At 38.0% G+C, this 24,410-nt stretch overlaps 1 protein-coding gene across 9 annotated transcripts in view; it reads left to right on the top strand.

Annotated features, from left to right (window-relative positions):
* Positions 1-24,410, top strand: part of AKAP13 (A-kinase anchoring protein 13) — a 337,951-nt gene that overhangs the window by 247,769 nt on the left and 65,772 nt on the right. For 6 of the 9 annotated variants that reach the window (XM_060005469.1, XM_060005468.1, XM_060005467.1 and 3 more), the window contains 5 exons: positions 4,912-5,048; positions 14,885-15,255; positions 17,462-17,515; positions 20,740-20,805; positions 22,725-22,917. In XM_060005469.1, coding sequence (XP_059861452.1) covers positions 4,912-5,048; positions 14,885-15,255; positions 17,462-17,515; positions 20,740-20,805; positions 22,725-22,917 — 821 coding nt within the window. The remainder of the gene's footprint in view (positions 1-4,911; positions 5,049-14,884; positions 15,256-17,461; positions 17,516-20,739; positions 20,806-22,724; positions 22,918-24,410) is intronic. The other 3 variants (XM_060005473.1, XM_060005472.1, XM_060005471.1) reach the window with 2 other exon arrangements.

Raw genomic sequence — 24,410 nt, 5'->3', positions numbered from 1 at the left:
ATTAATGGGATAAATCAGAAGGAGGGGTGTATGTGATTTGGGTTTGTAGGCATTTTGTCTCACAGTTGAAAATGAACACGTAATTACCTAAATTTCACTTCAGTATTAAGTTTTCACATGTGGCTTTATGATTTATTAATTCATCTGTGAAGGCGTATGTGCTGTGCATATATGTACATGTGATAAAGGTTTCTTATTATGGTAAAACTATAAATACGTATTATTAAGGACTAATCCTGGGGCTCTCGATTTTGGTTGTACATTGAAATTACCTAGGGAGCTTTAAAAATGTAGTGATCTCTGGGTCCTGCCCCTAGGGATTCTGATTTAATTGGGCTGGGGTGTGGTCTGGGCATCAGAATCTTTAAAAGCTCCCTTGGTTCCTCTGCTTTGTAGCCAAGATTGAGAGCCATAATCTTTGGAAGTATTGTCAGCAATTGAGTCTTTCCTTAAGCACCCATGAGGTATTAGTAACATTGGATGAGGGTAAAATTCTCTTAAGACCTTGCTGGTTAATGACACAGCACATGATCTGTGGTTAGTTAGGAATCCCAACTTTTTATCCAAGTTTAGCCACTAATTCACTGTGACGTAAGGTACGTTCCCTAATGTCTATGTGCTCTATTGTCTTCCATCCCTAAAGCCTTACTGGCCTTTCTTAAGGGAAGAGTCCGAATGACCTGGTGAGTAACTGAAGTCTCTGTGCCTGTTCTTGCAGCTGGTAATTTGCATTTTGGGCTCTTGAGTCGACTTTACCCAACAAAACCTCTGTTAACCTGTCCAGTTTTCACTGACCTGCTTTAAAAATTACCAAGTTTTCATTTACTGGTCTTTTAGAGACAGTTTAGCTGTGGATGTCCTGCAGTAGTATTAAATTTAAAGACAGATGGTTCAAATCCTCTATCTCCAGAGAAGTTTCCTACTGATTCTCAGTCCTCTGACTTTGCTCCAAAGGAAGTGTCAGAACAAATATGAAAAGTTTTTTTCTGTTTTTCTCTCACGTGGAAAAAGAGGTTAAAGGATATTATTATGCTGTAGTTGTGTTTCGGGTCTCCGAATATTATAAGACTGACCTTGTTCACAGATGTAACTTACATTTTCCCTATCTCTCCCCCTAGAATCTTCTACTTAAAAGTATAGTACTTACTGTGTTTTGGTTCTTTAAGCTGTTTGGGGCTTTTTCTAAAAGTGTAATTACTCTCAACCACTCAGGCAGTGAAATTGTCTGCTATGTAGAGGTTGCCTCATAATTTGAATATTCACAGGAAGTTTCTTCACATGCTGCAGTTTATTTTACTCATTTAAGGAAATGTATTTTGAACCCCTGAGCATTTTCCCCAGGGCATAATCTTGACCTTCTCCATACCCCAGCCCCCAAAAGACTTTGGTTTTTTTAGAGTGATTCTTTTTAAACTTCAGTTTATCAAAACCCAAGATCTGGATTATGCTTCTGAACTTCAGACCTGAGATTTTTATTTTAAGCATATTGTTTTGTGAATTCTAGGTACTTTCAGTCATGTAGGTTTCTTTCTTTTACTTTTAAACACAGCTCAAGAGAGCAATAGTGTTAGACTAAATAAGGTAGTAACATTTAAAATCACTTTGTATACTCTTCAATCCAGGATAAATGCAAACCTATTTAAATAGGAATAAATACAGATGTGTTATGATTAACATGGTTCAGCAAAGCCCAGTGAGTGGGCTGCTGGTAAGTTTTCCTACCCTTCCCCAACTATAATTTGTTTACATATGTATAATTGAAACCTCAAAGACTAGATAGCACTTTAAAAGTGCACATTTTGTTAGCTTTTAAAAAGCTAGTGGCTCCGGACACAAAAGTTATAGACAGATTCATATATGGGTCATAAAATGGGGTTGGCCCACCTCAAGGTGTAATGTCCTTACTGGATACTTGTCAAATCACACATTACAGGTTAATGAAGCCTTAGCTCCATTAGGCATGTTTATCGCATGCCTGCTGTGTACTCAGGGGCGGAGTTCTGGTTACTATACATATAAATTATTTCTCACCATCCCTACAACTATGTTAGGGAGGTACAAATCATCCCATTTCATTGGTATGGAAATGGAGACTTAGAGGGTCAAATTCCTTCTTGCCTGGGATCTTTTTGCTATAAGTATTCGGATCCAGATTTGAGCCACATCAACCTCACTCTGAAACCAATGATCATTCATTCCTGTTTATACCTTTGTTTGCTGCTCCACTTTATTCCTTAGGAAGTGGGGCATGTAAGAAGAAAGGAAAGATTTTATCCATTTTGAAAACTTGTCAACACATGTGAAATGGGGTATAGATTAGCTCTGCCTTAGGGTCCCCCCACTTCCATTTGTGGGGTTTCATAATGGCTTAAGGTCCTTTTCTCTCCCTTGTTCCTCGTTTTCATAGTCTTCCCTCCGCCCCAGCTCACCAACCAACATTGTATCACAGCAGCAGATTCTCATCCCAGACTTGGTTTGTGGTCCCTTGTAGTGCTGGCTTGGATTTATTTTCTGGGTGAGGTATTCCTACCAAGGCTGAGTCCGGATCTTCCCCGTGGATTTTCCATTAGAATGTCTTAAGCTGCTCTGTTTTCCAGGTCTGGAATTGGGACGTGGTCTGTTTGACTGCCAGCTGGACAGCTAGCACCTTAGCATAGTTGCTGCGGCAGCCCTTTCTTTCCTTGGCCAGTCCCCCTATTTTCCCCTCATCCATGGAGTGGAGTTTTTGATTTTTCCAAGTGGGGAAAAGGTGTGGGGGGAACAAGTAGAAAAATCACAGCCACCAGCTCCGCCTAAGTTAGTACATACTCTGGGATGTGGGAAAAAAGGGACCAGAACTCCAGAATCCCCATGATTTCCAGTCTTCAAAAGGCAAGGCTATTCCCATTAACTAACACACTCAGAAATAGTTTGGACCAAGACTGAAATGGACCAAGGTAATTTTTTCTTTAACTGAAACATTTTCAGATTAATCTGCGGGCCGTGCCTTTATTCCTATGGCATCCTTTCTGTACTTCTGTGTTGAAATTACCTCTTAATATATTCATTTCTACTACAAAATTGTAAACTACTCCCCCCCTCCACATAGACACAAACATCAGGCATCTCTTTTTATTTGGATAATTCCCAGTACCTAGTCAAATGCCTAACTAATAGAAAAGGTAATTTTATTGACAAGTGATTCATGACCTGTATCAGTGCAGCGCCTCTTTGACCCTTCCTCTAAGATTCCTGGCTAATGCAGGGCAAATTATTTATTGATTGATGATCAGTTATTAGTTAATTTAGATAAGAAAAACTTCCTCTTCTCATTATCTCTGAACACAGACCTGTACACACACACACACACACACACAACACACACACACACTTATTGTCTAAGCATAGACTATAAGAATTAAAAGACACATTAGGGGTCGTCTAGTTCAGTCTCCACTTCCACTTCTGCGCAGACAGCTTTTTCAAAATGTCTTGCCACGGTCACTCAGCCTTTGCTCCAGCCCTTCTGGTGAACGAGCCTCATGACTTTATAAGGCTGCCAGCCTATGGCCCGAAGCCCCGTTATAGTGAAGCTCTGGCTTCCACTTGGCAGGCTTTGTTCTCCCTCCTGAATGGCACAGGGCAAATCTGCAGCCATCCTCAGACACATTTTCTTCAAGCTCCTCTGCAACCTGAATGTATCCCAGGTGTTTCCACTCATGGTGACCTCATTACCATGCATGCATTTTTGTTTATCAGTGTTTTAATTTAATTTATCAATATTTAGGAACAAACACAACCGTATAGGTGCAGTGTTGGTGGCACATACTGGCCAGACTGTCCCCATTTTGGATTTGGGTGCATTGTCTATTAATAGAGCCTAAAACCATTAGTATTTGTTTGTTTTGCCATAACCTTGTATTGTGAACTCCTCTTGAATTTGCTTTCAAGCAAAACCTCCAGGTAGAGTTCTCATGAACTGCTAGGTAGCCAGGTTATCTACTCTCTCCCTCATCACTTAGTGTCACCTGCAGGTTTGATAAACATACGTTTGTTTTTCCAAATCATGCTTAATGCTAACTAGAATGGAAACGCTTCATTCTTCAAAACTTCTTGAAGGAGGTTGATGTCTAACTTGGTTTCACCATGTACACAGAGATATTTTTATCTCTGTTGTTATCAGGTCACATGTCCTTTTTGTTTACAGAGTTAAAGAAGAGAGTGGGTTAAATACTTTGCTAATTTAAGCATACAAATCTTTAGAATCCCTAGATGTACCAATGTAATATTTCTATCAAGGCCCTCTCTGTCTGGTTCACCAGAGTCCACATCCTAGTTGTTGAACTGAAAACAGATTCTAGATTATATATTTTTCTTCATCACATTATTCATCCAATGTCAGATCTATTAAAGGTAGGAGAATTTAAATAGTTATATTTCTGTTATTGCTTAATAGAACCCGTGAGTTTAATACACAGGTATGTTTTATTAGTTATGCTCCCCCTTTGTCTTTTATCTCGGTATTTTGATAAAGTAACAAGTTTCCAGAAAGAACTTAAGTCTCAAAAACAGAAATTGCCCACAAATCCTATCACATAGTTTCCTAATAAGGAACTTCTGATTCTGGTAGCAAAAGAAATAAATTCTATAACTACCAGGAGGAAAAGATCATTATTTAAATACATAGGTGGAATTATGGTTCTAAATCATCGTTTTATCTTTCTGTACCTGTGGTTTACATGACAAACTCATGGTTGTCCTGTAGTAACTGTATCAACTGAGAATTGAAAGCTACTAATTCGACTGTGTCCTTTACAGCTTCTTAGTATGAGGAGGGAGGGAGATTCATCAGCTGGTTGATTTAAAAGGCTGGAATGAAAAGAAACTGATTTTTTTTTTTAAAGCAGTGGTTGAATAAATTTTGTTTTTCAGAATGTGATAACTTCCTGGATGTTGGATTGGGCAGAGAGTGTGCCTCAAAACAAGGTGTCCTTAAAAGAGAATCTGGAAGTGATTCTGACCTCTTTCACTCACCCAGTGAAGAAGTGGACAGCATTATCTTCTCCAAGGTACTGTTGTACTCAGTGTGTGACTCCTGCTAGTAAGATGTGACTCCTACTAGCCTTACAGGGCTTCTCTTCAGGTCTTAGAGAAGTGTAAATGCCCACTTTCAGAGAATGAAGCTCCAGGTTGCCAGGCCTTAGAAAGAGGCCTTGGCCACTTTATTTTCTGTAGAATCATGGCTGGTTACGTACAGGTTTTGAAGCTCACATTGAAGCCTAAAGAAATGGAAGTTCCTTTATTGTGAATTAAATCAGATGACAGTGAATACTTCTCAGGGGGCAGGAAGGAACCACAGCTCAGACTGTATGACGTCATGTGTATAAACTAACCACAGAGCCTTCTGATTGATGTGTTTAGGCCTGAAGCTCGCTGCTGAGCTTGGTGATGTCACCCGTCCTCATGGAGCCTGCTTAATTGGAAGTTTCTAGAGCTCTGCTCAGGAATCCAAGCTTTCTCACTAGTGAAAAGCCAAGCCCATCCACATGAATCACCTCGTGTTTTCATATAATTTGAAGCTCTGAGAGAGTGTGTGTGTGTGTGTTGGGGGGGGGGGGTTGTTGCATTCTTTTGCTTATGTTTGTATCTGGTTGCAGCAAGGTTGGTTTTGTCTCCTAAGAAGAATAGAGGCCTTTCCCACAGCAGGATCAGCAAATGGTACTCAGTTATATGCCACAAGTGCTTGTCTTTATAATAGAGGGTGGTTGAGGGGGCAGAAACATGGCAGCTGTGCAGACGCCTTTGTGAGGGTTCACGATGACTTTGGAGAAGTGATGAGAGCAGTTGGGGTTAGTGGCTGCTTAGGTTCTCCAAGGCAGCGTGATGATGCTGGGTTTAAAAGTTACACTAGAAGAAGGCTTACCGTTCTGGGAGTCTGGTCTGGAATGTATTTAAGCCTCTGTGCATTTACTTTCACTTTCCCTTCATTTTTGCTCAGCGGCTCTCGTATGCCCACTTGGCCTCCCCTCACCCTTTTCCTCGTTCCTTTTCCTTGTGGTCATTGTCTTCCAGAGGGCCTTGGAAAGACTCATGGCATTGTTAGTCATAGAAGGGATTCTGTAAAGTAAAAAGTCCACACAACTTGGAGGATCTGTCCTTCTCCGAAGTTATTTAGGGAGAGGGACACCAATATGATCTTTTTTTTTTTTTTTTTTTTTAACCAACAGAATTTAGGTAATTTCCACTGTGATTTTGAGGTTTTCATTGTAAGGACTCCTCAAGTGTCCACCTCCCCTCAAGGGGAATACCATTCCGAAGGTGCATGTCTTTAAAAATGTATTGCTTTTGTCCAAGATAAATAAATTAGATAATCTCTCTAAGTTCCAGCTTTAAAATAGTCATCAGTAATCACTGAAGCTGGGTCATGGATACATGAGGATTTGTTAAACATTTATATATGTGTGAAAATTTTCTTACTAAGAAATTTTTAACAAATTGCAAAGTCTCCATTAAGAAATAATTGCTTGAACCTCCTAGGTGCGTGACAGCTTGCCCTGGGCGTTACCATCTCTGCAGAATGATAGTTATTTCTGGTTATTAAATTGAATGATTTTCCTAGCTAAGGGGAATTAGAATTTACTACATTTTACCTAATTATTCGAACTGCCAAAAGCACTTAGGAGATTGTTCATACAAATGGCCAGTGCTAGATTTGGCAGTTTTTTCAGGATGACTGGACAGATACAATTTTTAAAGGTTGAAGCATACCCTGAATAAACTTTGACCAACATTTCATACTGGGGTGCCTCAGGAAGTCGAGAAATGGCGAATGCACTTTCACCTCTTCATGCTGACAGAAGAATGTCTGATGGCCTGGGGTGAGATTTGGAGGGTCCTTCCTCTTAGTGTCTCCGCTCTACCACTGTTGTTAGTGACAGAGAGGTTTTGCAATAATGTTTTCTCTAGCATTCATAAAACCCAGGGTTTACATGTGACGGGAAAAGGAGACAGACAGACTCATGTGTACAAGATGCTTACTTTATACTAGGCACTGAACAGAATTTTTAAAGTATGTGGTCACATTTCATGCTCCCAGCAACCCTGCAAGGTGGGTGGTTTTATCTTCATTATACTCCTGAGGAAATAGATGCTCTGATTGGTAAAGAAGTTTACTCAAAATTACTCAGCTGGTAAGTAACAAAATTGAGATTTGTACGTAGCCCTAACTCTGAAATCTGTTCATTTTCTGTTATTTTGCTCTCAACCTCCAGACACCTGCTTTAATAACCAGTGCTTTATATAGAAGCATGGCAGTGGCAGACAGGCCATCAGCTACTTCCTTAAAAGCCTTCCTCTGTGGTCATCCACACAACATGTACTGTGAAACATCAGACTGTCCCAGAGCTTCTTCTCAGGCTCCAGCCCTCCCACTCTCCCTTCTCTAAAAAATAATCTGTAGGCAAGGCATTGCAACATCCTTTTCTGCGAACCATGAGTGGTGCATTAGGTCACTTCCTGCAGCCACTTGTGTGACTCTGGCCTTAACAGAGGTCTCTTTAACATTAGCCTGCGATGTTTGTCAGAACTTTCCACTTAATCTTATGTTTCCACTCAGTATGCCTGCCTCCTGGCAAGTATGACTCTTTGGTGAGTGTTGCGAGCTTCATGTTTATTCTTATGGATATTTGCTCGTTTCTAAGTTCTTTTTTTCCATAGATCAACAGCATAAAATTTAAATTTTGTTTTTAACGTGAGAAGAAATCCTAGGATGCTTTCTGGCACTAGCTAAGAAAGAAAAGTGTGATCATAAAATACACGATCTGGGCCACTCTGTTATCCAAAAGGATAATTGAAAGCCACAGAAAATACTGATAGTTGCTGCCTCTTTTCCCAGAGATAAAGTAAAGCCCTTACACCTTGTTTTTTCCTCCAAGTTATAAGACATATCCACAATTAAGAAAATCAAAGTAACTCCCCTAAGATGCTAACCCTTAAAGGAAAAGCCTTTATTTTATATTGCTGTAGTTTGCTCTCAAGTACTTAAACACCAAGCCAAAAATTTACCTTTTATTTTAAACTTTTAAAGTAAATATGTTTACAGAATCCAAATTAGAAAAACTATAATCACTTATGAATAAGTATTGAAATTATTGTAATTTCAGAACTGTGAAGCAGGGCTGATGCTTGCTATCAGATACTTAAATAAAGTATTGTACATAAATGGATTAAGTGATTGGCATACATTAGGATTTTAAAATATGAGCTTTTATTTTCAAGGCACATGGCAGAGTGTCCTGTGTATAATATAATAGATAATAATTTATAAGTATTTGACGAGTAAGTGAATGAAAATTAAAGGACTAGTATTTTGGCAATATTAAGCATGATTCCTTCAGGTGTAGTAATAAGATATAAACTGCATAGCTATTTCTATATTTCTATGTATATAAGTGTATATAATGTTTACACCTCTCTATATACATATCTATATCATACCTATATGGTGTGACACTGGTTAAGAAAGCCAGTCAGGCATTTTTTTCGCCAACATTTTATTTTAAAAATTCTGAAACAGAAAAGTTAGAAGAATCGTGCAGTGAACATCCACCACCTAAATTCTGCAATTAACTTTTTATTACATTTGCTTTGTTACATAGTTATGCATCTGTCTCTCATTCTTCCACCTACCAGTTCATCTAATTTCTTTGATGCGCTTCAAAATAACTTACAGATATCAATACACTTCACCCCTAAATACTTAGAATTCAGTATTTGTTTATAGGGTTGTTGTTTTTTGTTTTTTTATAAAATTTACATACAATGAAGTATGCAGTCTCAAGAGTACCATTCAGTGACTTCCCCCCCAACTTTATTGAGTTACAATCGACAAATAAAAATCATATATATTTGAGGTGTATGACATGTTGTTTATATATATATATAAATAAACACACATATATATGATACTTACATACATATTACATACATACATTGTGAAGTGATTACCACAATCAGGCTAACTAACATATCTGTCACCTCACGTAGTTACTTTTTATGTGTGTGGAGAAAACACTTGAGATTTACTTTCTTGGCAGATTTCAAGGATACAGTACCTTATTATTAACTATAGTGACCATAGTGTATATTAGGTCTCCAGAACTTACTCATCTCATAACTGAAAGTATGTTCCCTTTGACTAACATCTTCCCATTCCCCCCACCCCTCCAGCCCCTGGTAACCACCATTATACTCCCTGTTACTATGAGTTTGACGTTTTTAGATTTCACATTTAAGTGAGATCGTGCAGTATTTGTCTTTCTGTGTCTGGCTTATTTCACTTAGCACGATGCCCTCAAGATGCATCCATGTTATCGCAAATGGCAGGATTTCCTTCTTTTTCAAGGCTGAATAATTCTATATCCATTCATCTGTCGTTGGATACTTAGGATATTTCCATATGTTGGCTACTGTCAATAATGCTGCTTTGAACATGGGAGTGCACATATCTCTTCAAGACAGTGACTTTATTTCCTTTGGATATATACCCAGATGTGGGATTGCTGGATCATATATGGCAGTTAGTCCTGCCTTTAATTTTTTGAGGAACCTCCATACTGTTTTCCATAACAGCTCTACCTCAGTGACCTTTGATTAATGCATTCACCCATCTTTGTAACCTAAATGCCCATAAGGATATATCACTTTGGAAAGTTTTCTCATGCCCCTTCCCAGTCTGTCTCCTCTCTAACCCACTAGAGGCAGCAACCGTTCTAATTTTTTTCTACCACAGGTTAATTTTTCCTATTTCAGAACTTCATATAAATGAAATATAAATATTATCATTCCTCTTAGATGAATACCCAGGAGTGGAATTTCTGGATCATATCGTAAGTGTAGGTTTAGTTTTATAAGAAATTGCCAGACCCTTTTCCAAAGTGGTTGTACCATTTTTTATTCTCAACAGCAAGAATGAGAATTATAGTGGCACCACGTCCTTAGCAACATGTATAATTGTTTTGTTTTGCTTTGACTGTAGCATTTCTGGTGTGCATGTAGTGGTAGCTCACTGTGTTTCTGATTTGCTTTTCCTTGATACCTAATGATTATGTTAAACACATTTTCATGTGTTTATTGGCCACTTATGTGTATCTTCCTTTATGGAATGTCTGTTCATCTCTTTTGCCCATTAAAAAAATTAGATCGTTTATCTTTTTGTTGTTGAGAAGTAGAAATTCTATATATGTATCCTGGATACCAGTCCTTTGTTAGATTTACATTTTGAAAATATTTTCTTCCACTCTGTGGCTACCTGTTCACTTTGATAATGCTGTCTTGATGAACTGAATTTTTAAATTTTTGATGAAGTGTAACTTATCACATTTTTATAGTATTGCTACCTGTGTCCTATCTTGTTATTGATTTGTCTGCCCCCAGCTGCGGTAACAGCTCTGTAGTTTTTAGCAATAGGATTGAATCCTAGCTGTACCTAGAATCACCTGGAGAGCTTGAAGAAGAAGAAGAAGGGAAAAAAACAAAGACAAAGAAAAAAAGTCTGGCCCTTACTCCAGATCAGTTAAATTAGAAACTTGAGTTTATTATGTAACCTCACTGAGCTTCAGTTTTCTCATCTATAAAATGGGAATAAGAATAGCTACTAAAGGAAATAGTTGTGAGGATTAAAAGAAATCATACATCGAAATCACTTAGTATAGAGCCCCACACATGGTGAGTATCCAGTAAATAATTATTATTCAAATTTATGTAATAGTTATACTGCACATATATTTAAGTAATAGATTCTCTCAAGCTTTATATAAAAATCATCATTTGTTTTGGACTTTTACATTAACTTTTGTTTATGTAATTATTTTGTAATTTCATTCTCTCTAGTTTATTTGGCCTTAAATTAAGCAAAACCCAAGTACCCTTGGGTCACTCTGTTGGACTCAGCCCCTGCCCCTGAAGCCAGAACTGTCTGTTTAAGGCTAGTGTTGGAAAGACCAGCCGCTCTCACACCTTTGTAGTGCTCAGAGGGCATTCTCTCTGAGGCCTATTGGGTTTTTCTAGCCTGATAACCATTTGCAGATTTTCAAAATTTTATAAACCCCAAGGAGAGAGAAGCTGATGGTAGAGATGATAGTTTTTTGTGTGTGTTCCCGTCCTCCTATATGCAGGAGGGAAACCCAATTATGAATACTCAAGAGAGGAAGGATTTGTGTGTCAGTCTCAGGTAGACTTGGTCTTAGTTTCCCTAGCATACATACGTGACTCCCAACCACCCCTTCTCTCCTGTTTCCACCTTTTAACATCTCTTCTACTTCTCTGCCCTAACCCAGTCTTAATACTCATCACAATTGTTTTGGCTGTTTGTTTATAAGAATGAAAATATATATGTACATATATTTCATTCTTATATATATTTATATATAAATGCGTAAGTATTCATATAAATATATATTTATATTACATGTATATATATATATATATATATATAAGACTTGGGATATTATTCTTGATTGTCTGGAGGAATGGCAGCATGGGATCAGTTTAACTAGTACATTTGATTTACATGGATTCAAATCTAAGTTTTAAAAAATGTGTTAGTTTAATTGATCCCATGGCACCATTCCTCCAGACAATCAGGAATAATTTCCTAAGTCTTGAAAGTCGTTTAATTAGCAGACATTTTAAGAGAAAAGACCTCTCTGAAGAAAGACTGACAACTCAAAAACTCTTAAGAGGAGCTTCAACTATTAGGCATGGAACATTCTGTCTGTGTCAGAAGCCATAATTTTTCTCCGTTTCTAATATATATAAATGAAAAAACAGCATCCCCCCAATCTGGTACTTTTTTGAGGAGGGAGGAAAATGGTGGAAGTAGTAGTTCTCACATCTGTTATTTGGCAGACATCTCTAGAAACTTTAGCACTAACAAATTCAGGGACTGGAAAGGGAACATTGCAAAATAGTTCAAAAGTTTTAAAAACCTGCTTTCCTTCTTTCCTCTGTTATCCATGATTTAAATGGACAATACTTTTCAACAGACCTTATATTAATTTCTAACCTTTAGATCTAAAGATCATCATGTGACTTATCCATAGACACATACCTAGCTGTAGAAAGGCTACGACCATACTCTGGGTTTGATTTCTCATTACACCACTGACTACTTTCTAGTCTGCAAAGGTAGTGTAAAGATGTGATGAAGTTGGGAAATTCTTTTGAGAATGCTAAGAAAAACTTGGAGAAAAGTAGTTTAGAGCCTTCTTTAGATTCAGTCTAAAGTTAAAACCATTTGCCTCAGTACTTAATAAATGAGCTCAGTCTTAATTTCTGTATTTGTCCTGTTTTTCCCTTTTCAGATAATAACTGCTAGCTCACAAAAATACTTGAGTGTAAGAATATTATACTGTGTGAACCTGATTCTTAAATCAGGATCAGGAATGCAAAACTAAAGAAATCACGTGTTACTATGAAAAAACTCCCAGGTCTTTTATTTTGTGTTTTTTGTTTTTTAAAAACTCAGAGTTAAAAGCACACACCAAGAAATGCCATAGCACACACAAGGAACAAGGCTATGTTGAGGCTGTATGCTAGGCAGATTTCTCCTTTTTACAGAGAAACCTATTCTACCATCTGCAAGTCATTTTCACACTGGGAAGAGCTAACTTATATGAAGAATGTGTGATAAATGGAAACTTCAACTCAAAAGCTTTCATATCTTTTGAAGCCTTGCTTGTGTGTTTTAAAACAGGCTCATCACACATTTTGCTTTTTTGATGCCCATTCTGCTTGTCCCTTGGTATTGTTTTGAGAATTAGACATTTAGGCAGCTTTAGTTTCCCAGGACCGCTGTAACCAATTACCACAAATTTGGTGGCTTGAAACAACATAAATTTATTCTTTCATAGTTTTGGAGGCAGGAGGTCCTAAAAGCAATGTATCAGAGGGGCTGCTGTCTCTTCTTATAAGGACACTACTGCTTTTGGATTCAGGAACTACCCTAGTGTAGTATGACCTCATCTTAACGAATAACATTTGCAAAGACTCAACCAAATAAGGTCACATTCCGAAAAGGATGTGAACTTGAGGAGGACACTATTCAACACAGTACAGTGAAAAAGCTAAGACATCCTAAAAGTGTCTTCTAAAGTTGGTATTCATGACCATTTATAGTCTCCCTTTCTGTGGAGAGTGGCCCCAGGAATAGAAACTTTAGGATGCCCAGGTCAATCCTCACTAACTTAAAAGGGGTCATCGATAATTTTATTTTAAAACAAGACCTGCCCTGTTTTAGAATCTACTTGGTAAAGCATATAGTTTTATTTTACAGTGTGGCCCAGTGAAGGGAACACTGAGGACTTTTCTGATATTGACTTTGAGATCTTATCCTTACAGGGTGGTTTTTTTTGTTTGTTTGTTTTTTAAGGTGATCTTATCCTTACAGGGTTGGTTTTCTTTTTTTTAAGATAACAGAACAGGGCAGTTTAAAAGTTGAAATCAACCTCCATTCAAATCTTGCTTCTCTTGTACTTGGAGGGGTGGGGGAACCCATGAGACAGTCTGGGCCTCAGATTTCTGACTGTCCAGTGGTCCCCTCGCATCTTTCCCTCACTCATCGTTTAAAGAGCAATTAACGTAGGAAACGGGATTCTACAGGGTGGAAAAAAAAGCTCATATGAGCTGGTGAGATCCAGCCCCAGCGGTATAAAGAAGGTACAGTGTACAGAAGATACAGTGCTTTTGAAGTGTTATGTTAAGCCTTTAAAGTGGCACTCCCTTTAGTATGGGAGTTGTTTTCTGTTTCAAAGCTAACAGGACTCATTAGTTTCCATAATTTTTAAAATCTTTCTTGAAGAGCTGTAAGTTTCTTTACTCCTAATTAAAACTGAGTAGACTGACTGATTAGGGAAATACTGTGAAGCGGAAAAAAAAAAATCACAGAATATCTTTCTCTATTCCTTGTTCCCTATCCCATAAGAATGCAAAATAAGGGTATTAAGATAGTACAGTGCCAACATCTGTAACTCAGAATGTGAGCATGTATCTTTTTAGACACTTTACTTATCTTTTGGATACATTTATTTTTTGAATGCCATGATGCTTACCTTTCCCTCACCCATCAAATTATGTGTTCTGGTGTCTTTCAGCACGTGGAGAATGTCAGGCCACTGGGATCAAAATGGCACAATTCCTGTTAGGCTCTAGAAGTTGGCCAGGGAAACAGCATCATCACTTTATCAAAGGCTGCATTGCCAGGACTGATTATTTTATGTACAGTTGGCTTGATAAAACTCAGCCAGTACTCAGTTAAAGGAAAAAAGGGGATAGATTTCTTGCATTTAGGTGTTTGTGGCCAGAATTTGGGCATTTGTGGCAGACTTTAGGTGGGATAATAAGCTATTCTGCATTTTTCAAAATGCTACTGAAAACAATTAGACTTGCTTATGGAATATAAACTTCAGTATATCACTGTTGTAGCCAAGCACACTACCTTGTTTTTAGTTAAGGCTTGTAAAAAAAACAAAACAAAGAAAACCTAAACTTTATATGGTATGAATTTAGAGTTTTCATAAGCAGAAACCTCAGAGACATAGTTTCCCTTCATTTCAGTTGATGGTATTGACTGAAAAAAACTGACTTGAATTAGATCTGTTCCTCTGTAAAAAAGGGAAAACGATGTACTTCTCATCTAGCACCTCTAGTAAAAGGGTAAAAAGAGCATAGACCTCGACCCTACCTTTACTGGAGGCTGTTTGAATCCATCTGTGATCATGCTTTAAGAAAGAAATCTGTTTGAAGCCAACTGTGATCTTGCCTGTCCTACCCACTGTAAAGGGAATAACAGAGAGCTGTCTGCTTGGTCCTGCCATTTCCAACCGTACGTGCTTTCTCTCCATTACAGCCTGAGGAAGAACAGTTGGCCTGTGATATCACTGGATCCAGTTCCTCCACCGATGACACAGCATCCTTGGATCGACATTCTTCTCATGGCAGTGATGTGTCCCTCCCCCAGATTTCAAATTTGAACAGGTCCAGAGACCAGCAATGTCTTGATGGTTTCTACAACCATGGGGTGGGAGCTGAGGGTCGAGAGAGTGAGAGTGAGCCTGCTGGCTCAGGTGAGATGGAAGAGGAGGAGATGGACAGCATCACTGAAGTGCCTGCGAACTGCTCTGTCCTGAGGAGCTCTATGCGCTCTCTGTCCCCTTTCCGGAGGCACAGCTGGGGTCCTGGGAAGAACGCAGCCAGTGACGCAGAAATGAACCACCGGAGGTGAGATGGAAGGCTGTTTGTCTAGTCTCTCAGTGTCTGCTTGCTTTTGATTTGGTGTTATTATTAGTAAAAGATTTTAGGAGACACCATGGTATAGAAGAAAGAATATAGGCTTTGGAATCAGGAAAATCTGTGTTTAAACTCTAGCTCTATAACTTTCTATGTGGAAAACCTTGGCAAGTTACTTGACCCTTCTGAGCTTTAACTTTCTCATCTGTAAAACACCTGCCTTTCTGAATATTTGTAATAATAAAGATTACAAGTGAAATATGTCAGTCACGTGGGTGTTTAATAAATGGTAGCATTTGTTCAGGCCAGATTTGTTCATGAAATTCAGAGATTAGAAAATTGGGGGGGAATAGTTTCATGTCAGTTTTGAATTAAGAAATAAACATGAACTCTTAAAGTCTCAACACATCTAAGTCTTCACAGTGCTTCATAGAAATTGCCATCTGTTTCTAGTGCAGAGAGCTGATGAAGTCTAAATTACCAGTGTTTAATCGTTAAGAAATCATAATAATCATTCAGTTGTTAGTGTTTTTCCATGTATCACTCAGTCTTGGGGCTCTCTTGTAAGTGCCACCCAGTCTCATACCTTCAGTTTGGAAGCAGGCGCTAAGAAAAGTTGGATTGGCTTCTGACCACTGGCTGCCTAGATGAATTTAAGCAGATGGCTTTGAGTGTAAAGAACAAGTGCCATGAGGCCTGCTGTATGTGCAAAGGTGTGCCTGCTCCAAAGCTGCTTTCTTAATGCGGACAAGCAGCCAAGGGAGGAGGCTGACAGTTGTAAAACAATTGATAGAACGGTTCACCGGCAGCAATTATTGGTTTGTTTGCTTTTTAAAAATTCCTTGACCTCCTAATATTTTGGCTCATGGCTATAAGTACATGTAATCTGATCACATTCACTCGCTCATTTATTCTTTTATTCGGCCAACATATATTAAGCACCGCCTGCACGTCAGGCATTTCTATGTTCTGGAGACCCAGAGGTGAACAGAGTCCCTGCCTTCATCATATCTTACACCTTCCTGACTTGCTACCCTTTTCAGATTCTTTTAATAACACATTGTCTCATGTAATGTTGCAACCTCTTCATGAGTCAGGTGGGATTAACCCCATTTTTGCAGATGAGACTCTGCAGGTAGTTTATATCATTTACCCAAGGTCAGTGGGATCCAGGTTTCCAGTTTCCTGGTCAGGCGCTCTTTCTAGAACTCCGTATTATTCTGGGGTGGAGTTCAGAATGCTAAGCTTAAAAATAAGCGGTTGCTTTATCTGATGGGCAGTTTTTGTATATATTTGAAATCCTAGATTATGTAAAAAGCAGTTTCTAAAAGCTTTCCTTCCCAGCTTTATTCAAGCTGTACTTTTTTTTTTTTTAAAGCATTCATACCACAAGAAAAAATAAGGTTGGGGGAATGATCCCAACAGCCAGAATTCCCTTCCTGAAGCAAGAGAAGCTTCTTGACAGGATATACTTGTCTTAGATGATGACAACATTAAGAAATGAGGATTTATTTTATATATAATCTTTTTTCCTTTATAAACCACTATGGATCCCTTTGCTATGACTTTGATTTCTGAGCTAGATGTGACTTCATGGGTCATGTAGCTCCAGTGAGGAAATTGAAGCTCAGATTAAATGATTTTGCCCAAGATTACATGATTTTAGGACTGAGCTAAGATTAGAACCATATCACCTAAATTGTTTATATTTTCAACCTATGTGATACCACGGAACCTCCTGTTGGAGTTTATCATTAAGGATTGCTTAGCACCACTGTGCCAATACCTCTGGAGATAATGGAATGAGAGTTAGGGTTCACTTTAATTAGTTTGACTAATTCTTATAGTGTTATCTGCATATAGTGTAACCTGAATTGTAGAGTCTTAAGAAAACCCTTTTAAAGTTTTGAATGGCCTTTTTTAAAAATCCTTTTACTTTTATAATTTAATAAACCTCATTCTTGGTCACCTGATTAACTCCTTAGAGCAAGGAGGGAGCAAAGTAGCCCTTCTCAGAAATTATCAGGCCTTTTTGGTCATGATGTTTTCCTGATTCCACATTCTTTCATTCCCTTACTCCCTGAACTATTTCTCTTTGGCCATTGTGTCTCTTCCCAGTGTGATGTCTGTATGTTTCATGCGTTTGTATCCACTTTATTTCAACTCGACACTGACCTCTTCCACCATTCATTTTCAGTTCAATGCGAGTTCTTGGGGATGTTGTCAGGAGACCTCCCATTCATAGGAGAAGGTACAGAGTTCACTAACTTGATGTCACTAACTTGTTGGACTAACTGTTTGCCTTTGAGCTTATACTAACAAGCATCTCATTCTGCTTCATCTATGATTAAACAGTCTATTTTTAAGTAATGTCATGTCTGCTTCAGACAAATAAAATACAGGTACTTATTAATTGCTAATGTCCATTCCATATGAAATGGTTTCTCGAATTTGAAGTTTTTTCCTATTCTACTTTTATTTTTTGAAAAACAATTTAAAAAATATTTTTTCCATCTTGTGCTTTTTGGTGTTCAGATCATTTTGATAATAGGGTCTCCCCAACTTTATCCAGGAGAATTCAAAGAAGTGTCTGTTGTGCCTATGTAATGGACCCTGGGGAGTACTTTTTCTTTCTTTCCAAAAAAAGGGAAAGAACCAGAAGCATGAGTGTGCTCATGTACAGGCCCTAAAATATTTTTAACATGTTCTTTAATAATGTGATGAAAGCCTGTCTTCCTAGGCCACCTGGCGCTCTCCATTCCACTGCTGATGTGGTCATTCCTTAAAGCAAGTAAGAGGCATCAGCTGATTTCTCAGGGGCCCTCTCAGTCTTTCAATTCCTTAATTATTTTTTGTCACATAAAATTTTGAAGCTAAAAATTATAGTGATTTATAAGCTGAAAAGTCATTTCTAGCCAGAAAGTGCTGATTTGCTTTAAATTGTTCCAATGCTGAGTTTTGTTTTATATTTACCGTACAGAAGTCATTTGTGACTTTTTCTTCTCTCGTTTGGAAAAAAATTTAGAAGTCTAAAAACGATGGTTTGATTACTGTTAGTGTCTCATATTAGGAGATACTTGTAAAGGTATTTTTAACTATTAGCTGAAGCTGTTTGTTGGGAAGCAGGCAAATAACAGTCTTTCTTTCCCGCTTCATCTTTTTCAAGTAGGTGTTTCCTTTAATTCCAGATTTTAGGCACAGAGTTGAGCTCAAATACAAATGTTCTCATGAATCTTAGATAATCATGAACCTGGTTAAGTTTTTCTCCAGGGGAACAAGTTGTTAAGTGCCTTTTTCAGTAGAAGTATCTAAAACCTTTAGAGATATATTTGTCTGACTTTCTTTTAAACTCTTCAGTATGGACTTATTAAAATCATGCACTGGATGACACTGGAAGATGACAGGTTGCTGGATACAGTCCAGGTTAGCATGTAGATACAGCCATCACAGCAGCTCCAGTGACGGTTTCATCCCTAGTCATATTTCTGTAGGAAGAACATGGGTTATAATTTTAAATTTTGTATTAAGCCTTAGCTACTAAAATTGAAGCGTTCCAACAAGTATTAAAAGGTGGGGGGAGCGGGATACTTGTTTTTGTTCTTGTTTTTTAAATCTGGAACTACTAAATCTCAAAGCTAAAGAACCATGAATTGTTACCTCCCCCCAGTTGAGGAATTGAGGAAATTATGATGCTCTCAAAAATACTCTTAGTTGTGAAAGGAATTTTCTGCTACTGTAGGACCATCTGCAGCTTCCTTCCTGAATCCTTAGAAAAGCTTTTCGGACATGGTTTCTGTCTCCCTGTTGTTCTTCATTCTCTTCATCCTAAATTTCATCCCAGTCTCTCACATCATTGTCGTTTTCTGAGAGTAAAGGGAAGTTTAAATCTATAGGAAGAAAGACATTATTTTATTTTTCATGAATGATAAATTGGCAAAATATATTCAGTTACTAATTTTTTCTACATTCTGTTTTTAATAAATTGGCTATTTAGGCATAATATACCTTTTATTAACAGTTTAGAGATACAAAATTAATTTTCAAAGAATGGACTTCTGAATCTCATGTGTATCTGCAAACTATATCAAGTCCTGCTTCCCTCACACAAGTAAATTATAAGTCAGTCTGGTCTTGCTTAGCAGACTAGTAGAGACATGTCTCAGGTGTGTATTTCCACTATCTGCTTTTGCACTTGTGAGCTTTGTACTATTAATTTAATCTGATTTAAAATGTTTTACCATTTAAATTATTTTTAATGATATTATTTTAAAGATTTACTTTTAGAGGATCCATAGAGGTAGCTCATATTTATTCTCCCACCATTTTCCTTGTCTTTTTTCGTTTGTCAAAAACCTCCCACTTATCAACAAAACAGAGTTATCAGCTGTGTTCAAGACAAGGTGGAGTTTTTTTGGTGTCTGTAGGTCTTCCCATTTGAAGCTTCAGGAAGCTGATTGGTTTTACTGTTATCCCCCTTCTTAAAACCAAAGCATGTCACTGAGGACCTTAAGGCCAAAGTAGTAGCAGTGTTATTTTTTAAATGATAGCTTTTGTTAATCAGAAATCCTCTCCTATGGATGCAGCTCCTTTCACAGAGTATCTCATGTTTTGAATTGGTTATTTTTTGGCTGGTTATGTTTACTTAGCATTTCCAACCCCAGATTTTCTGTTCTTGCTGCTTGAGAATAAATATCAGTGCTGAGATAGTCAAGGAAATAGATGATCAAGTGGATTTTTTAAAATCTTGTGGGAAAGTGGATACAAACCTAAAATTAAGAGACACATTGCTCACCCAGTACTATAAAATTCCTTTTCTTTTTTAAGGAAAGAAATCCCTTCGTTATCATTAAAAAAATACAAGGAAACAGGATCGTTGTTCTATGCTTTATCTTTAGCATACAAGCCTAGTGCATAGGGTTTGAAGGTGAATCTGAGTGTTGACTGGATATCGTTATGAAAGATATAAATTGTCTGGCTTAGATGGATCCTTAGTGGAGACATGAAAAAAACTGATGACTCAGTGAGCCTACCCTAGTGCAGTTTGTCATCGTTCCTTACAGTTAAGGATTAGAGACACTGTGGTAAGGGAGTTGTAGGAGTGGTGGCATGTATAGAGAGATTGTCCCCAGTGGTGGAGGTTGGAACAAAGAAGCAGCCACACGTAGGGTGGATTCTCTGTTCAGTGTTCTCTAGGAGGAATTCTTGGTTTTCCAAGATTGGACTTGTTATCCTGTAAAGAATTCGCGTAGTCATTTCCAACACATTATGTAGATGGACATCAGTAGAACAATTTTAAGTTTCTATGTTTTTTGTTCCAGCCATTTTCTAAGTTCTAAATCAATGTTACATTCCTAATTTTTTGATAATCAGATAAATCCGTTTGTCTCTAACCATGCCCTTTCTTTTTAAACCCGATAATCCCATGCCTGTTTCCTCTTCTTCCATTTCTGTTTCTTCCTTTGATGTCATCCCCAGTATGAGCTGGTGTCCTTCTGGTGTGCAATACTCTGCTGCCCTGAGTGCTGACTTTAATTACAGAAGGTATGGTATTGTTGTGTGTCCAGCCACCAAAGGGGGAATCCTAAAATACGGCACTTGAGCTTTTGGCTTGGAGCTGGCTTCTGTGTGGCTAGAATGCATATGGCAGCCTGCTTTGGCTGTGAGCACAGTGTTCTGCTGCCTCTGCTGTGGGCACCACTGATCCAGTTGAAGGGGTACAGCCTAGGAGTTAGATGGTATACCCTGATGCATCCTTTTTGGCTCAAGTGGCTATAGATTTGGTGTTTTCTGCACAGAATTGTCTCGGTGGTATGATAAATCACTTTTCTGTTTGTTTTGATCTGTCCTAATTCCCAGATCCTAGGAATTCCTACATCCTGAGGAAAAAAATAACAGAAATAAGGCAGCTAATAAGATGCACTCATCTTTTTACACTTCTAAATCCACCAATCTCTTTATTTTTTTAACATCTTTATTGGAGTACAATTGCTTTGCAATGTTGTGTTAGTTGTTGCTGTATAACAAAGTGACAAAAGACCACCAACCAATCTGTTTAGATTCCAAGCTCACAGATTCCTCATCATTGGATATTCTTCTCTCAACTAAGCAGCCAGATTTAATTACTAAAACATTTTCAGGTTTAAATTTTGTGGTAAGCATAGATCTGGCTTTCCCAGTCTTTACAAATAATTCATAATAGAAAACTAAATTTCTTCACTTAGTCTGTCTTCTTATCCCTGCTATTGAAAATGAGTTTTACAGAGACATTTATGTGTAGTTAGTCATGATTTCTATTGTCATATTGAAATAAGAAAAACAAAGTCCATTGTTTAATTTACTCACTCAAGAAAATAGAGGCATACGGTTTCAGTTCATAATAAGTAATTCATGGCGAAAAAGAGCGAATAGAAACCCTTCTGGACTGGCATACATAAATTTTTTGTAGCAATTAACTTTGAGCAGAGATAACTAAATAGCTTCAGTATACCTTCAAATACAATTCCAGATGCTTGTAACTGAGGACATGGTCTGCTACAGCTGTATTCTGAGATCCAGTTGTAACCGGATGTGAATTATTCTGGCTAGCAACCCCAAGGATGATAGATGGCCAACCTCTCTCTATAGCCTCCTGCTTACATAAAAATGCTTTTCATTCCACAAACCACATAGTCTATTCCAGGGATCCCATTTTAGATACCAAAACTTAAGTTTGCTTTTTTCCCCTTTGTCAGTATTAAGGGGGGGGGGGAATTAAACCTCTTTTAGATGCAGTAGCTTTTCAGCTTTTGCCCTTTAAGATGTCACATGTGCCTGTCTGCAGCTAACAATTCTCAGGAAACCTGTCAAAGCAGTTGTTGTCCGGGCAGGTGTGCACAGATATTAATGCTCCTACGTAATGTGGGATTTCTGGGGGTGGATGCATACCTGTGAAGTTATAAAGGTCAACTAGACTATAGTTGAATGTAAAGTTATAAAGGTCCACTTGATGGATGCAAGGGCAAGTCTAGGTCTCCCTCTTTGCCTTCTGGAAGTTACTTATGCTCATATTTTCTCTGTGCCATTTCATTCTTTGGCATTTGCAGAGTTCAGATTCTGGCAAAGATTGATCACATCAGATCAAGGGAAAAAAACACACATGAATAAAAGATCAATAAGCTAATGTGGCCTGTCCATATGGTATATTGAAAAATGTCTGAGAAAATGACCTTAAGTGGTTCAGCATTTGAGTAAGTTGAATGAGGTTTTTTAAAAAAAAATCTTAAGTGCAGTGTGTTTCTCAGCATACCAGGATATTTGTGGAGAATGGTAGGTGGCGCTCATGGCCATGCCCTTGCAGATGGTTTTGCTGGGTGACATAGAAATAGTTATGAGCAGGGGAGATACAGCTAAAGGGATTTTGTATCCTCCTTCCTTTCTGAAACTCAGAAATAGAATGAATTAACTCTTGGTTCTGTGTTCAGTTTCAGTCTAGAAGGCTTGACAGGAGGAGCTGGTATTGGAAACAAGTCATCCTCATCTCTGGAAGTAAACTCTTCGAACACCAAAGAGCTCAGACACCCTTTTAGTGGTGAGGAAAGGGGTGACTCGTTGGTGTCACTTTCAGAAGAGGATCTGGAATCAGGCCAGAGAGAACATAGGATGTTTGATCAACAGGTAAGGCTGAAATGGGTATATGTTGCTAATTTGGAAAAAATTAGTTTTATTTCCCTAATATGTCCTCATATTAGGAACAAAGAAGGCAAGATTTATGTTAATATAAGGCTAGGAGCTATGATTACTTACCCACTATATAATATTCTCAGTGTAGCACACAGCAGTTTTTTAGCACTTAATACTAATTAGAGAATGCCATTAATCTGCATAGATTTAAATATTCCAGCAAAGCAAACATTTTGAAATTAGGAGAGTATCCAGGATATTAAATTGAGTTTTTCTTCTTGTCTGAGAACTTCTTTTACCACGCCAGTAGTAAAATGAGTCTTGAAGTGTATTACTTACCATTGTTAAATTTCCCAATTCTCAAAAACATATCCTAAGTTTCTCCTTCCTGGGGAAGAAAAATTCTTTGTCTCATCGCATTGTCTAGGCAACAACTAAGTATTCTCTCTGCTTCCTGTCACTGCCAAGCTACTTGAGACAGCGTCTGCACTCCCTGCCTTCTCTTTCTCCCCACCTAATGTCCACCACTATCACGCTCTTGAAATTCCTGTCTTGAAGGGTCCTGGGCTTGCTTTTCCACCAGACCAAGCGACTTTTTCTTAGTTCTCATCTTCTCTTTATCACTTACCGTCAGGGAGTTTTTGAGTTGAGAATTTGAATCGTATGCTTTTCTAGCATCCTACCCCACTGAGTCCTTTTTCCTCCTCTTCGGCCGAGGAGACTTTGGATTAACTTCTGAGAGGATTCCGGGATACACATTCAAATGAAACATGTCTAATTAAACAAACAAAAAAGTTAAACGCCTGTCTCTGAATAGGTGACTGGCATTTTAGATAGAAACGTAAGGAAACATTACAAATTAAACAAACAAAAACCTTAACCTGTTCTTTGAATCAGTGACTAAGGTTTTGTGTAGAAATTTAATTTTTTATTACATCCTGCTACATAGCAATGATATGACCAAATATAAATTTGGCACTAGAGGATTACCTTAGAAATGAATGTATCGCTTATGCTCATGTGAAGGCCTAAGAGAATTTAGGCCTAAGGAAAATGCAATTGAAGGCCTAAAGGAATTTTACCTCCTTTTGGCCCCCACCCGTGGCTTCTTGGCCTGATACTTTATAGAAAAATAACAAGAATACAGAGAATATATTCATTGAAGTAAATGGTTTAGATTTATTTAGCCTAATGGTAACAGGAAGAGGGAGGAAAAAAATAGGAAACTGTAATTTGGTGACTACCGAGAGCATCTCTGACAAGTGGAAAGTCTGACAAGTGAAAAAGTTGCATTTTACATGTATAGAATCCTTTGGAAGTCATTTGTTAGGACCACATAAAATACCAAAAATTGTGTGCTTGTGAACAGAATCATAGACTTAGGGCCAATATATCCCTTCCTATTCTGCTCAAGCTTTGGTGTGTGAGAACTTCAAGCCCATTTAAGTGACTTGCCTAAGCCTTGTAACTGGCTATTAGCTGAACAG

Source organism: Delphinus delphis, chromosome 2 (assembly GCF_949987515.2).
Source record: "Delphinus delphis chromosome 2, mDelDel1.2, whole genome shotgun sequence".
In the NCBI taxonomy this organism is placed as follows: domain Eukaryota; kingdom Metazoa; phylum Chordata; class Mammalia; order Artiodactyla; family Delphinidae; genus Delphinus; species Delphinus delphis.
Note: the sequence above shows the minus strand (reverse complement) of the source record. Positions and strands in the feature narration are given on the sequence as shown.